General features: G+C 36.6%; 1 protein-coding gene across 2 annotated transcripts in view; it reads left to right on the top strand.

Moving 5' to 3' along the window:
• Positions 1-15,040, top strand: part of CDH18 (cadherin 18) — a 465,964-nt gene extending 450,924 nt beyond the window's left edge. For both annotated transcript variants that reach the window (XM_075212928.1, XM_075212927.1), the window contains exons 10-12: positions 11,313-11,430; positions 12,345-12,596; positions 14,374-15,040. In XM_075212928.1, coding sequence (XP_075069029.1) covers positions 11,313-11,430; positions 12,345-12,596; positions 14,374-14,864 — 861 coding nt within the window. In that variant the 3' untranslated portion in view covers positions 14,865-15,040. The remainder of the gene's footprint in view (positions 1-11,312; positions 11,431-12,344; positions 12,597-14,373) is intronic.
• Positions 15,041-15,719: the final 679 nt, after the last annotated feature.

Raw genomic sequence — 15,719 nt, 5'->3', positions numbered from 1 at the left:
GGTGGAGGAGAGGCGGCAGTCGTTGGCCGAGTGCAGGGAGTGGGCAGGAGTGTGAATGGAGAGGAGGTTAGAGATATAAGGGGCAGTAGAGTTGGAGAGAGCCTTGTAAGTGGTGGTGAGGAGTTTGAAAAGGATTCTGTAGGGGAAGAGGAGCCAGTGTAAGGCAAGGCAGAGAGGGGAGGCAGAGGAGGAGCGGCGTGAGAGGAAGATGAGTCTTGCGGCCGCATTGAGAATAGAGCAGAGGGGTTAGAGATGGGGGAGTGGGGGAGGCCAGTGAGGAGGAGGTTACAATAATCAAGGAGGGAGATGATAAGTGCGTGGATGATAGTTTTGGTGGCACCCTGAGAGAGAAAAGGACGGTGCGGGCGATGTTGCATAGTTGGAAGCGTCAGGCTTGGGCAAGGGAATGAATGTGGGGGGCAAAAGAGAGAAAGGAGTCGAGGGTGACACCCAGGCAGCGAAGTTGGGTGACAGAGGAGATGGTGGTGTTGTTGACAACAAAAGAGATGTCATGGTGGGATGGGAGTCTGGGCGGAGGAAAGACAATGAGTTCAGTTTTAGAGATATTGATTTTGAGAAAGCGCTCGGACATCCAGGAGGAGATGGCGGAGAGGCAGCCGGATACCCGAGCGAGGAGGGTGGAGGAAAGATCAGGAGAGGAGATATAGAGTTGAATTTTGTCAGCATAAAGGTGATACTGAAGACAGAAGGAGGAGATGAGAGCACCAAGGGAGGATGTGTAGAGCGAAAAGAGTAGAGGGCCAAGAACAGAGCTCTGCGGGACTCCTACGGGGAGAGGGTAGGTGGAGGGTAGTGTCTTGTCTTAAACCATTCCTAGGTACTTCTTGAAATGCATTTGGAATCATTGTCCTGCTAGAAAACCAATGACCTTTGATGGAGACCTAGATTTCTGGCACTGGGTTTAACATTGTGCTATAAAATGGCTTGGTAATCTCCAAATTTCATGATGTCATATAGATGTTCAAGACACCAATTGCCAGATGAAGCACAGTGACTCCAAAACATCACTGAAACACCTATGGTCAATATTTGACCATAGGGAATGTGTTATACCATTTTGCTTTCTGTAAACATAGGGATGATGTGCTTTACCAAAAAGCTCTAATTTGATCTAACCTGTACACAGGACATTCTCCCAGGAGGAATTTGTTCCAATTTTTTATGGCAAACTCCTGTCGAGCTTTCTTATGTCCCTTTTTCATCAGTGGGGCACTAATGGCCATTTAGCTTCCTTTCATTAATTTGGCTATGAATAATGCATGTTGAAACTGTTGTACTTTGTGTCTGAAGGTCAGCTTGAATCTGTTTGGCAAGTAATTGAGGTGCTTTCTCCACCATTCAAACCATGCTGTGCTGCAATCTTCTATCAAGTTTTCTTTTTCCAAGGAGTTTGGAAGCAGGGATATGGGCCTTAAACTTCCTAATAACATTATGTATGGTGGAGATGGGAACATCATGGTCTTTAGAGATATATTTGTATTTGTAGCATGTTAGGCTGATCTCCTCAGACAAATCTCTGGTCTTCTTTCTTTTCTCCAAACTCAATGTAGTACACAGATTGACACAAAACAGGAGTATTTTTCTATATTCAAGCTTCTTTAATAAGCTTTTTTTTTCTATTGCAGGCACCTGCTACAAACCACAGGGTTGTTCAGTACCAAAATGAGGGTGAATCACCTTCTTGAAATCTAATTATTTCTAACTACTTGTAAAAAGGTGCCAGTCATTTTGTCTGGCCAATTTAAAGATTTCTGTGTGGAATAAGCTATGATTTAGTAAATGTTTGTGCTTTTTGTATTTTATTCCATGGCAAACCAAAGGAATACAAATGTAGATACGAAAATGTGTTTTCCTTTGACAACTGTCTGTAAGCATTGATGCATTATTAAAAAAACCTGCAAGGATGACAATATTTTTGTTACGACTGTGTCAGTCTTGTTTCCTTAAATTAAGACTTCTAGTAACCATATTCCTCTTCCTAGAGAACAGTTAAATAATATGTCAAATATTAGTTGATCATCTCTTAGTAAATTTAATTTATTAACTCCTAGTAAATTAAGCTTCTTGAATCAGTTAGTTGTTTAGGCGTTAGGCAGGGATATAAATATATTAAAATTATAGATTTCCTTTTGTGGACCTGCATAAATAATGTAGCTACCAATGACAGTCTTATAATAATCCAAAGGAAAAAATTGTAAATGTCCAAATGTTTTCAGTTATTCACTTGTTTGTTTTACAAGAATTTAAGTAGTGCAAATAAATGTTTTAAATCATCACAGGTATTCAGTAGCAAATAATTTAAGCAAAGGAAACTAGCCAACAAAAATTAACGAGTTAATGTGTTTCATTTTGTGCCTTTTATCCCATTGTTCAATAACATTTGACATTTCAAATGATAACTACATGAAAAACAAAAATCAGAAATATTAGCCTATTCATTATAGTTAAAGGATAAGTCCAATTTATTGACATTTACGTTGGGGTTAAATGTGGAAAATAGACCTATCCTGTATCTATCATCTGTTATATACATATACCAAAGTGCGTTTTCATGTTCTACTTGCCACTTCACAAAATTCAAAATTGTGAGAACCCCAACACACAGGAAATAATGTTGAAGGTTGTTGAGATGCACTTTTTTAACAGTGTACAGTAAGTGTATCTTAAAAAAGATCTGTTTGATCTTCATTTTACATGATTTAATTAGTTAGTTAATTAGTTATTCAGTTACTTCCTTTTCTGACCTTATATTTTTTTAAGCACCAGTAATTTAAGTACAGGAGAACAAATCTGGAGAAGCACTACATGTTTTAAATGTACAAATGTAAATATTTTCTGTGCTTACAGTACCTATGCAGACATTATTCAGAAAAAAACAACCATTACCTAAAAGCACTACTACTAATATATTTAGATCACTTACTTTATTATTTCACTTTATACTTTTGCCAAGAATGCTGCTTAATTAAATCTTAGTTATGTTTTTAATTACCTTTATTTGGATTTGTATGCTTCTATGGTTATTCTGACCAGCACCTACAATAATCTGGCCATTTAGCATGACAAAGTATTTTTCAGACTTCTAATTTCTGCCTCCAAACTGAAATAGCCAAATTGTTTTCTTTGTACATCTGCATTTTTATGATTCATAAATTACACAATGAATGATGTATGTATTCACAAAATGATTTAACTGACACGCAGAAGTAGCAAGTGTCCAACATTTTTAATGATCACCGTAGCCTAGAATAGTTCATAGTGATATTAAAAAGCTCTGTTTTTAACAATGCTAAGTATTTATGTTCTGCATTAACAAACAGACAAAGAGGTAAGAGCTTGTCCGCATAAGCTTGCAAGCTATAGGAAAAAGGGGTTACATGAATTTAAGTTCTACAGATTGCATTTGGTTCAGACAGATTGCAATGGGAAAAAGTGCTTAGTCTGACTTTATGATCCAGTCACACAGTAATGTTGAATGTTGTTTGAGCAAAGAAAGAAGAGTTGAAGTCTTTTGTGAACTATCTAAAGGGGTTGTGATGAGGTAGTATTGTCTATGGAGAATAAGAAAATGGTTCACAAATTTCATAAGCTTGCCTACAGACAGGAGTTTTTAATAAATGCTCTAAAATTTGCATGCTAAGTTTTGTTGTATAAGGGGAGAATTCTACAGGGCAGATGCAGCATTTGTTGGCTGATGATTAAAGCTTGGGTTTTGAAGATAGTGAGAAGACATAGCCAAGATGAAATTTCAGAAAGAAATTCAGAAATGATCCAGAGAAATTAACAACAAGAAGTTATGTGATAGGTATGAAGATAACTAGGATTGGACAATGACCTAGGAAGTATTGTGCTTGTATAGGAAGTGAGTGGTCAACAGTGTCAAATATGGCAGAGGGGACCAAGAAAATGATAAGTGAATAGTAGCCTTTAAATGTATCAGCGTTAAAATCATTGATCACTTTAGTCTGTGCTGTCTCTGTGTAGTGTTGGGATTAAAAACCTGATTGAGAAGATTTAATAGGTTGTGTGAGGGAAGGGAGCATGTGAAATGAGTGCAGGTAAGCTTTTCAAGCAGCTTGGATGTTAATCATAGAGAATTTGTGCCCGATTTTTTTTTATCAGATGAGGGGCAACAATTGCATGTTTGAAAAATTATGGAATGATATCAGAGAAAAGATTACAGTATGTTAGTTAAGACAGAAGACAGTAAGCAACTGATTTGTCAAGGGATAGTGTTGAGTGGACATGTAGTATAAGAGAAGAAAGCAGTAAAGATTTTTCAAAAGGAAAATGCAGATTCTATAAGGTAAACAAAAAGGCAACAAGAATTGTATTTTGCATCCTACTAAGTGATAGAATAAACAGTATCACTACTTTTCAAAATTGTCAGGAAAGCAGAACCCTTAAGTTATGTTTGAATGCTCACAAGGATGCTTGCCTCTTAATTATATGGATCTGTGTTGTATTGTTGATAATGATGAAGACGCGCCCAGTGTAATTTGAGTTGCTTGTAATTTAAGATATGTGCAACTCAAAATAAAGCTGCAATTTTTCTTCCATTATTTTGCTCCTACATTTGTGCTGCAAAATAGCAGCCTACTCTAAACCAGGCCCCTAGTCAGATATATTGGCTTGCAGTACCTTTGAACCGCCAATCACTCTGCCATGAATATCTTGACCTTTATCTAGTATTTTCCATTTTTTATTCCACTAGTTTGAAAGTGTTATTTTTATACAGAAGCAGGAGTTGGTGATTACCAATATCCAAAAAATACTGTTTTTGTTGGAAACCATTTAACCCTAAACTAACCTTTGTTAAATGTAGAATTAAAATAACTATCAACTAGTAGTTATGATAATTAGTTTGCCTATGATAGATTCCCGAAAAGAGCAATTGCATTATTGTTATCATTATTTGTAAGATTCAGTGAAATGTACTTAGCAGTCAGACTAAGAAAGCATAGACTGGAACAGATGAGCCAATTATCATATTTAGAGATGAAGGTGATTATAGAAGTCAGTGTAAGTACATTATTGCCGTATATATTCTGTTGATGGAACAGAAGGCATATGAATTTCCTAAGAAATATTAAAAACATGTTATACTTGTACTGTATTTGTTTAACCTAAAAGGAAATGGCTCCAATATGTTCTTTGCCATTTAAATATGTAGCAGTAATGAAAAATACATTGCATCTACTTCTCAACACCTTTATTCAGTAATGTCAGTGGCATCTGAATGCTGTCACTGTATTGTTAGAACGCCAAGCACAGTAACTTTAACAAGTGTTTTCTTCAGGCCATCTCCATTTTTAGCAGTAACAAATCACATGTTGACTTGTCTAGACATAGCAATATGTTCTCTATATAACAAACTGATTTAGGATTGAGTGCTCTAGGATGCACTTTCACTGTAAATTGTCAAAGTACAGCGATTTTGTGTTAGGTGTCAAATCGCAATGAGTTAATAAGCCCTAGATGTTTAACAGTGCAACAAGTTAAAATAATAGCAGATTATATTTCAAAGAATACTATTGGCTACAGGTCATATTTTTTTAAAATAACTGTATGGTATTGTAGCTTATCAGTTAGTCTTCATAGACAGTATTGGAAGATAATATTGAGCACTATAATTAGTTTATAGTACTGAGCTCCATTTAAAGTGGACACCTGCAGTCAGTCATATATCACAATACAAACCGCCACTTTCATAACCCTTTCTCCTGTAAATTATTTTAAGACAAGCAGTGTTGAATAATAGCATTAGAATCTAAGTCATTTTACAGTGGAGCTTGCTCTAGCCCTCACCTGATCTCATTAGGTTAGAACAGGGGTGCACATCTGTTTTTTTAGGACCCTAAGTGGGGTCCAAAAGACTGTTTAGGGAGTTCCTTGGTTAGACATTTAATAAACTATGTATTGGGAACTTTGTATTTTTGAACAATAGCACGTTTAAGTTTGAGCACAACTGGTTTAGCGCAATGCATTTAACAAGAAGCTCTGTGATTTAATATTCTTTTGGGAACAGGTTAATGTGGTTCTCTTTCTACCTAAGCTTTAGAATGGACGTGAAATATTTTATTACATAAGACATAGAGTTATCAGAAGAAGTAAATTGTGTAGTGATTTAAAAAAGAGCAGTGGACGTAGTCATGGTGTGTTCATTTGAATTAATCAGAATCTAACATAATGTAAATAATAAGATAAGCGCTCTAATCTACTTATACACTCAACCTGATACAAGCAGCATGTAGGGAGATTCTCCCCAAAATCTCAATGCTGCAGTGCTCAGTACCAGGACATACAATTACATACAAAGAAAGGTAAAATTAAAAATAAAAATAATATTAAAAATAAATAAAAATAAAAATAAAATTGAGAATAAATATATAAATAAAATATAAAATTAAAATATTTACACAAGCTAAAAAGTTGTGGATATTGATAAACTCAATTTCAAAGTGCCTCACCACACATATCAATGACTTTATTTGTATGTAATTTTCTTTGTCCTGGTACTGAGCGCTGCAGGATTGAAGAATCTAACATAATGTTTGCAGGACACAAAATACAAGATTTATAATACATGGTGAATGATAGTATGATGTCAATAACAACAGAAGAGCGAGATCTAACTTAAATTCTGCCAGATGCCCTATCTAAATTGTGTGCATGTTCTAGAGTGTCCTATGGTTGCTGCTAGCAACAGGACCTATTTACAAATGCAAAAGAATTTGTTTTTTTTTCTACATGTTCTTTAAGGTGGTGGTATCCTTCCAGACACACTTTACGTGAGAAAGTGCATTTCCAGGCACATTTCTATGATTGTAATAAAATGTAAATATTTGATAGTGACAGTGATGGAACTATCACTACTGCAGCTATAGTATCCAAAGGAAACTATAGCTGCACTATAGCTGCTCTCAGAAGAGCAGAGTGGTGTCTTCTTTGGAGCATGCGCTGGTCTGGCACATGCGCAGTGAAGCCCCAACTATACTATACTGTATATGTAATGCAGAATTTTTTCATTGACATGTGATTTTGTAACCAGTTCTCAGATATGATAAGCAAAATGACTTAGCAAGCTTTGAGAGACAATTAGATAATCAGAATAATTTAATGAAAGGTGACCAAAACAAACAAGAAACATTTGGGCACAGAAATAAGAATGAAATGATTAATTACATTATATAAACAATTAATATGAGTATTTTATATAGACTCAAAATAACAATAAGACTTTCCACTAGTCTTCAAATCTTCAAGAGTTCTCTGAAAACCCACCTATTCAGGTTAGCTTATCAAATACCTCAACCATCTTCTTAACTTTCCTAGGATACCCTAAAATCACCCTCTAGACCAGCGGTTCCCAAACTGTGCGCCGCGGCTCCCAGGGATGCCGCGGCGCTGTGACAGGGGTGCCGCAGCCAGGTAGCAAAAAAAAGAAAAGAAAAAAAATACATACCAATCAGGAGGCACCCGGGACCCAGCATCCTCCCTCTTCACTTCTCATTGAACGTTGGGCGTGATGACGTCATCACGACCCGACAGTCTGTGACAAGCAGGAGAGAGGAGGATGCTGGATCCCGGGTGCCTCCAGATTGGTATGTATTTTTTTTTTAATTATTTTTTTTCGCTACCTGGCCGCGGGACACAGGGGGGACAGAGTGTGATGACAGAAGAATGCAGGCTCAGAGTGTGATTACAGTAGATGACAGGGGCAGAGTGTAATGACAGAAGAATGCAGGCTCAGAGTGTGATGACAGAAGATGACAGGGGCAGAGTGTAATGACAGAAGATGGCAGGGGCAGAGTGTAATGACAGAAGAATGCAGGCTCAGAGTGTGATGACAGTAGATGACAGGGGCAGAGTGTAATGACAGAAGATGTCAGGGGCAGAGTGTAATGACAGGGGCAGAGTGTAATGACAGAAGATGTCAGGGGCAGAGTGTAATGACAGAAGATGGCAGGGGCAGAGTGTGATGACAGAAGATGACAGGGGCAGAGTGTAATGACAGAAGATGGCAGGGGCAGAGTGTGATGACAGAAGATGACAGGGTCAGAGTGTAATGACAGAAGATGGCAGGGGCAGAGTGTGATGACAGAAGATGGCAGGGGCAGAGTGTGATGACAGAAGATGACAGGGGCAGAGTGTGATGACAGAAGATGGCAGGGGCAGAGTGTGATGACAGAAGATGGCAGGGGCAGAGTGTGATGACAGAAGATGACAGGGGCAGAGTGTGATGACAGGGGCAGAGTGTGATGACAGAAGATGACAGGGGCAGAGTGTAATGACAGAAGATGACAGGGGCAGAGTGTAATGACAGAAGATGGCAGGGGCAGAGTGTGATGACAGAAGATGGCAGGGGCAGAGTGTGATGACAGAAGATGGCAGGGGAAGAGTGTGATGACAGAAGATGGCAGGGGCAGAGTGTGATGACAGAAGATGACAGGGGCAGAGTGTGATGACAGGGGCAGAGTGTGATGACAGAAGATGACAGGGGCAGAGTGTGATGACAGGGGCAGAGTGTGATGACAGAAGATGACAGGGGCAGAGTGTAATGACAGAAGATGGCAGGGGCAGAGTGTGATGACAGAAGATGATAGGGGCAGAGTGTGATGACAGGGGCAGAGTGTGATGACAGAAGATGACAGGGGCAGAGTGTGATGACAGAAGATGGCAGGGGCAGAGTGTGATGACAGAAGATGACAGGGGCAGAGTGTAATGACAAAAGATGGCAGGGGCAGAGTGTGATGACAGTAGATGACAGGGGCAGAGTGTGATGACAGTAGATGACAGGGGCAGAGTGTGATGACAGTAGATGACAGGGGCAGAGTGTGATGACAGAAGATGGCAGGGGCAGAGTGTGATGACAGTAGATGACAGGGGCAGAGTGTGATGACAGAAGATGGCAGGGGCAGAGTGTGATGACAGAAGATGGCAGGCGCAGAGTGTAATGACAGAAGATGGCAGGGGCAGAGTGTGATGACAGAAGATGGCAGGGGCAGAGTGTGATGACAGAAGATGGCAGGGGCAGAGTGTGATGACAGAAGATGACAGGCACAGAGTGTGATGACAGGGGCAGAGTCTGATGACAGAAGATGACAGGCACAGAGTGTGATGACAGGGGCAGAGTGTGATGACAGAAGATGGCGGGGCAGAGTGTGATGACAGAAGATGACAGGGGCAGAGTGTGATGACAGTAGATAACAGGGGCAGAGTGTAATGACAGAAGATGGCAGGGGCAGAGTGTGATGACAGAAGATGGCAGGGGCAGAATGTGATGACAGAAGATGGCAGGCGAAGACTGTGATGACAGAAGATGACAGGGGCAGAGTGTGATGACAGAAGATGACAGGGGCAGAATGTGATGACAGAAGATGGCAGGGGCAGAATGTGATGACAGAAGATGACAGGGGCAGAGTGTGATGACAGAAGATGACAGGGGCAGAGTGTGATGACAGAAGATGGCAGGGGCAGAGTGTGATGACTGGAGATGATGGCGGGCACAGAGTGTGATGACAGGAGATGATGGCGGGCACAGAGTGTGATGACTGGAGATGAAGGAGGGCACAGAGTGAGGGGTGGAGATGAAGGAGGGCACAGTGTGTGGATGAAGATGGCACAGTGTGTGGATGAAGGGCTCAGTGTGAGTTAGGTGTAAATTACTCTTTGACAGAAATATAATTGAAAAAAATATATAAAAATATTGTTATCCCTTGGATTTATGTGTAATATTTTTGCATACAACTAAATAAGTATTTCTGTCCTGACCTAAATACTTAATACGTTTCTTGACCCAACTACTTATAAAAGGGGACTGCTCGGTAATTATTTTGGAGGGGTGCCTTGAAAAAATTATGGTGACTCTAAGGGTGCCGCGAACTGCAAAAGTTTGGGAACCACTGCTCTAGACAGTTCACTTAATACTTGTGTGTGTCCTTTATATACTCATGTAACCCTCTGACCCCTGACACTGACCAACATTGCAGTGTGACTGGATCATATAATCCACTAAGAACTTTCTACCTTTGTTTTCTGACGGGACCAATTTGCAATATGTAACACTTAACTTCATATATCAAACCCCTATTGTCCATCGATCGTAAGCTCCTGAGCAATGCTCTCTTACCTCTCTGTCTGTAATAACCAGTCTTGTTTTATTACTGTACTGTTCCCAACTGTAAAGTGCTATGGAATTTGCTGGCGCTATAGAAACAAATGATGATAATAATAATTTGAAACTCATATATGGAGATCTATTCAAAATGATCTCTCTCTCTGTTATTTAAATGTGTAAACATTGAGTACTATGTATGGATTGGAAAAATCAACCTAAACAGATTTTGAATATGTATTATAATATAAAACTTAATTATGACATTATTATTATTATTATTATTATTATTATTATTATTACTATTATTATTATTACTATTATTATTATTATCCTTTATTTAGAGGGCACAACATGAAGTCCGAGCGCTGTACTGACGGTTTTGACATGCTAGTTTTGTGGAAAAAGTAGCACTTAATAAGAATTTTTCTTATGCGTTAGTTTATACTTCTTCCATAAAGTGCACCATTTTCAAAAGTGTTAGAACAGTTCTAAAGATTATAATTTTGATATATATAAAAGTATTTTAGTAGCTCATTAAACCTTTTCTACTCTAATGTGTCTTCATATATATACCTTTAGTCATGTGTTGACTATGCTTCTTTCATATAGCCACTTTTATCTTTTTTTCTGATTTTAAAGTATTCTTACAGGTTCATCTACTTTTCATTATATACTCACTGGTTCATTTAAAAAATGACTTCACCAAAAAATTTAAATTGAGTTTTCAGTGGTATTCCATGAGTTATACATTCTCACAGAGTATCACTTAACCGTGGTCTGGAGTTCTATCTTATTGGGCAAGTTCCCCAATGCCTGATACAGTTCAATAATGCTCTCCAAGATCCTACTGGTAGCATGCTACCAATCAAAAAACACTCCATTGATGAAAAAGGAGAGAAGACATTCTTACTGGAACATGCAGATATTGGGGGACCCACTAAATCAGGTAGAACACCAGATTACAGGTAATATTCTGAAATAGCTTGAATCATATGGAATTCTACCCAAAACTGAATTATATATTTTGGTTAAAATTATCCTTTGCTTTGTATATATTTTTTATGTTTAAAATCTGAACTTCTGTTGTTCTGTTCTGTTGTACCTAACCTAACTTTTGCTAATTGACACGGTACATATAAATTACATATTACCTATATTTGTTTCCTTTTAGGTTATTCATACTATCACAGCTATAGATAAAGATGACACCGCAAATGGACAAAGATTTTATTTTTCCGTTCAAGAAGGTCAGGCTCAAAATCCAAACTTTACGTTAAGGAACAATGAAGGTATTTTGACTGCCAATTAAATTAGTTGATCTACAACATACATGTTAAGTTAGTAAAGTTGAGTAAGTCATTAATTTAGAATTATAACTGCATAAAGGGCCATGAAGACCATGAGATAAGATAAAGGTGTTGGCAACAGGTCTTATGTAAAGTGGCTAACAGTTTACAATAGAAAGCAGCAGCACCTGAAACTGAAATAAATGCTTTAGTTCTTTAAAACAAAATTGTCTTATATCACCTCTTCAATATCAGGTTTTGCTAACTGGAACCTGCATAGAAAGAGACTATGGTATAATGTATTGGAAGAAAATAAGTCACATGTTATATTGTAGTGTATTTTTGCATGCAACCAAGTAAAAGTCTGCAACATCTCTGTCAATTATAGCGTATTCACTCCAACTAGGTCACTTAAGATGTATTTCTTATTTTCAGTGCTTAATTTGTGGTAAAGAAAAAGATTTGTAGATAAAAAAGAAATGGAATTTAAAAACATATGACATACAATGGGAAGACCTTAAAAATTATATTTAAACATTTAAGACTATGGGGCCAGAACAGGTCACTTTCTGTTGCATTACATAAAAATGTTTTTCTTTTTATAAGGATGATGATGATGACGACAATTATTAGTATTAGTATTATTATTATTATTATTATTATTATTATTAATAATAATTATTATTATTACTATTTATTGTAATATCAGAAAGCATACCAGAAGTGAAAACCTGTCACACTCTGTAAATGCAAAATCAGTTAAACTTCTGCCTGTTCTGTGTGAAAATTTACTACAAATGAATAATTGTTTATTATATTAATGCATATGCTAAAGTTCTATAAGTCATCAAGTATAGGTTTTTACTAAGCAAATAATAATTTATTCAATCTAAATTTGAATGTATTTTTATGACTAGATAACACAGCCAGTATTTTAACACGGCGCAGAAGGTTTAGTAGGACGTCTCAAGATCTTTATTACCTTCCCATTGTTGTTGCCGATGGTGGAAGCCCATCTTTGAGCAGCACAAGCACCCTCACTATTAGAGTATGCTCATGTGAAAGAGATGGCCGAGTACGATCGTGCCATGCTGAAGCTTTCCTCTCATCTGCTGGACTTAGTACTGGAGCTTTAATCGCAATTCTGCTTTGTGTTGTCATTCTACTTGGTGAGTATTAACTGAAATAAGTACATCCAAATTTTTGTAAATATTATTAAATTTGAAGATGAATTTACTTGGAAAATAAACTCAGCACCATATGGTCAAAATGTACAAACCTGAATAAAGCAAAGGTTGCACATTTCTTAATTAAGCTTGCAACATCTGGGCAATGCTGATACTAATCACACTGATTTAATCAAATATAATAAAATGAATATTAATATAGAAAATGCAAAAATTAAGATTGTGAATAGATGTATGATTTTAGCTTTATTTTAATGTCAAATCACTGCCGGTAATCAGCACTAATTCCTTCTAAACTGTAAAAAAAAATGCTCATTAGTGTGCTAGTCTGTCCTTAAGAAAAAAAAATTGCTGAGCTGAGTTTGCTGAAAACACTGAGGGTTTTCATTATTACATGACATTAGACCTAAAGATTATGGAAGTCATTACGATAATGTACATTAATATGCCTAAAAAAGAAAGAAAAATCGCTGATTAGCTAGCCTTTTCTTGTAAATACTTGCATCAGTTAATAATGGACAACTTCAAATTCTCTGGGCATATACAGAGTGGTTACTATAATTTGTTACAGTTTGACAGAAGCTACTATCCCTTTACATGTCACATTTTCAGATAAGCGAGCAAGTATTTATGACAAAACTGCTATGGTTTCATTTATAAGATCCAACACAAACTAGTGAATGGATGTTTATATATATATATATACTATATACAAAGTATACAAAGTTAGGTAACACCTGGAGAAAAATATAATTTGCTTTTATTATTATATCTTTAGCAATGTACATTTACTTATTCATGTGAGTTCCTATAATATAGACTTCTAACAGAAAATATAATAATATTTCTCAATTATAGCGTATTCATATAAATATGAGGCCTAGACTTAACTTACATTTTGTGTTACCCCAGGCCACATTATTGTGCTACACCATACCCCCTTTACCAGGCAACTTAGCTCTCTATATTTCCACCCCCCACTGCATCAATGTTTCTCAAACAATTAAGCAGAGTTGATTTGTCCAAACAAATCCCATTGTTAAGTGATTTAAATGTTTGTTATAGTTAAATAATTAAAAATTAGATATGGACTAAAGTACATAAAGATGTGATTTAAAGTTTGGAAATAAAAAAGCAAAATTGCCTAAAACAATCAGCAATGTAAAAGGAATGTAAAACTAAACACGAGGGAGATAAATATAATTGTATATGCAAAGTTATTGTTAACCATGACAGAACAGGTTGAATGTATCAGCATATGCTTTTCTAGCAGATACGATTTCAATAAATTAATGTGTTTAATTAATCAAATGAGCAGATCAGTATTTTTTAGACTGCATTCAATGAAAGTGAACAGTCTTGGTAAACTGGCAGACAAGTCCTTGTGCATGCAGTAATCCATACTACTGGACTGGATATAACAATATCAGACATTTTATCTGCATTAATGACAAAGAGAACATACTGTATTGTACTGTTTAAAATATTATATGTAATATACTATATAAAAATCACATCTTCTCTTTCACAGTTTATGTAAATTGCTGCATATAAATATATTTTTCGTTTTTGGCAGTATAGGCTGAAACCATGTACAGCTTTGGCTGTAACAGGACAGGGAGTGGAGAAGCTGGGTGATAGCATAGAAGTGGTGGCTTAGGGGCACAAATAAAGAAAATGATGCCCCAACATTATATACTTTTTGTTTGTCGTTTATAATTCAACCATTCTTGTAAAATGTCTTTATTTTTATTTGCAGCGATTGTAGTTCTTTTTATCACACTTAGAAGAGGGAAAAAAGAACCTCTTATAATTTCTGAGGAAGACATTCGTGAAAATGTTGTAACCTATGATGATGAAGGTGGTGGAGAAGAAGACACTGAGGCTTTTGACATCTCAGCACTTCGAAACCCATCGGCTGCTGAGGATTTAAAATACAGAAGAGATGTACGACCAGAAGTAATGTGTACACCAAAACACCAAGATCAGTCTTCTATTGAAACCATCAATGTTCAGGAATTTCTCAACAAAAAGTTGGCTGAGGCAGACCGTGATCCAAGTGTTCCCCCCTATGACTCCTTACAAACATATGCTTATGAAGGTGAAAGATCTGAAGAAGGATCTATCAGCTCTCTAGATTCATTAGGAACCCCTTCTGACCAGGATTATACTTATCTTGATGACTGGGGACCAGAGTTTAAAATGTTAGCGGAACTCTATGGAGAAAAGGAGTCTGAAAGAACAACTTAGTTTCCTAATGTCAAAAACTGTTTTATTTACAAAACAACCGGAAGCTTAACCACAAGAAAACACAATAAATTCATACCTGGAACTCAGCAAGTTGTTCACTTTTACTGTAGAAACAAGTGCCATTTTCATATATAAAACTGAGTTTCAGATTTTGAAAAATACAGAAGCAAAAACTATTTTCCCTTGTGTATATTTTTTAATTGATCAATAAAGTTGGTGGTGCCACATCCATACAGAATAATCAAAACAAGCAAAAGCATTTAGACGTTACTGTGCATTAACATATATAGCCTATAGCTGTATATTATGACACATCATGTTTATTGCAGCAGCTTTAAAAATAAACTTCATCTGCAATGCACACACACAAAAACACATAAATATATGTATAGTGTATCCTTGTGTTCGGTAAGTACTATACAAGTAATTTGCTTTGTTTCAAATTGAAACTTACTAATTTTTAGTAATAATATATCCCTCACTGTAAAATAAAAAGGGTCTTAGAACCTATATTTAACTTAAAGTTCCGTAACCTGTTTAAAAGTACAAGTCCCAATCAGTGGTTTCTAATATCCTTATATTTTACATTAGGGAGTACAATATTACAAATATGTATATTTTATTTTTTTATCAGTTAGCAAAAATAATAGAGTATATTAAATGAAATGGTGGAATTTCTCTTGTTGTTCCCAGTGCAAATGGTATTTTAAGCACCTTTATGCTTTGGTTTTGCTCTGCTTTTGATGTATTGCTTGTTTGTATTTCAGGATACATCATTCATATTTTAGGCCTAGAGTCACATAAGGAAATTAAGCTTTTGCAATACAAATGATGTTAGAATGTGTTAGTCATATA

Source organism: Mixophyes fleayi, chromosome 5 (genome assembly GCF_038048845.1).
Source record: "Mixophyes fleayi isolate aMixFle1 chromosome 5, aMixFle1.hap1, whole genome shotgun sequence".
Classification (NCBI taxonomy): domain Eukaryota; kingdom Metazoa; phylum Chordata; class Amphibia; order Anura; family Limnodynastidae; genus Mixophyes; species Mixophyes fleayi.
This window is presented reverse-complemented; position numbering and strand designations above follow the sequence as displayed.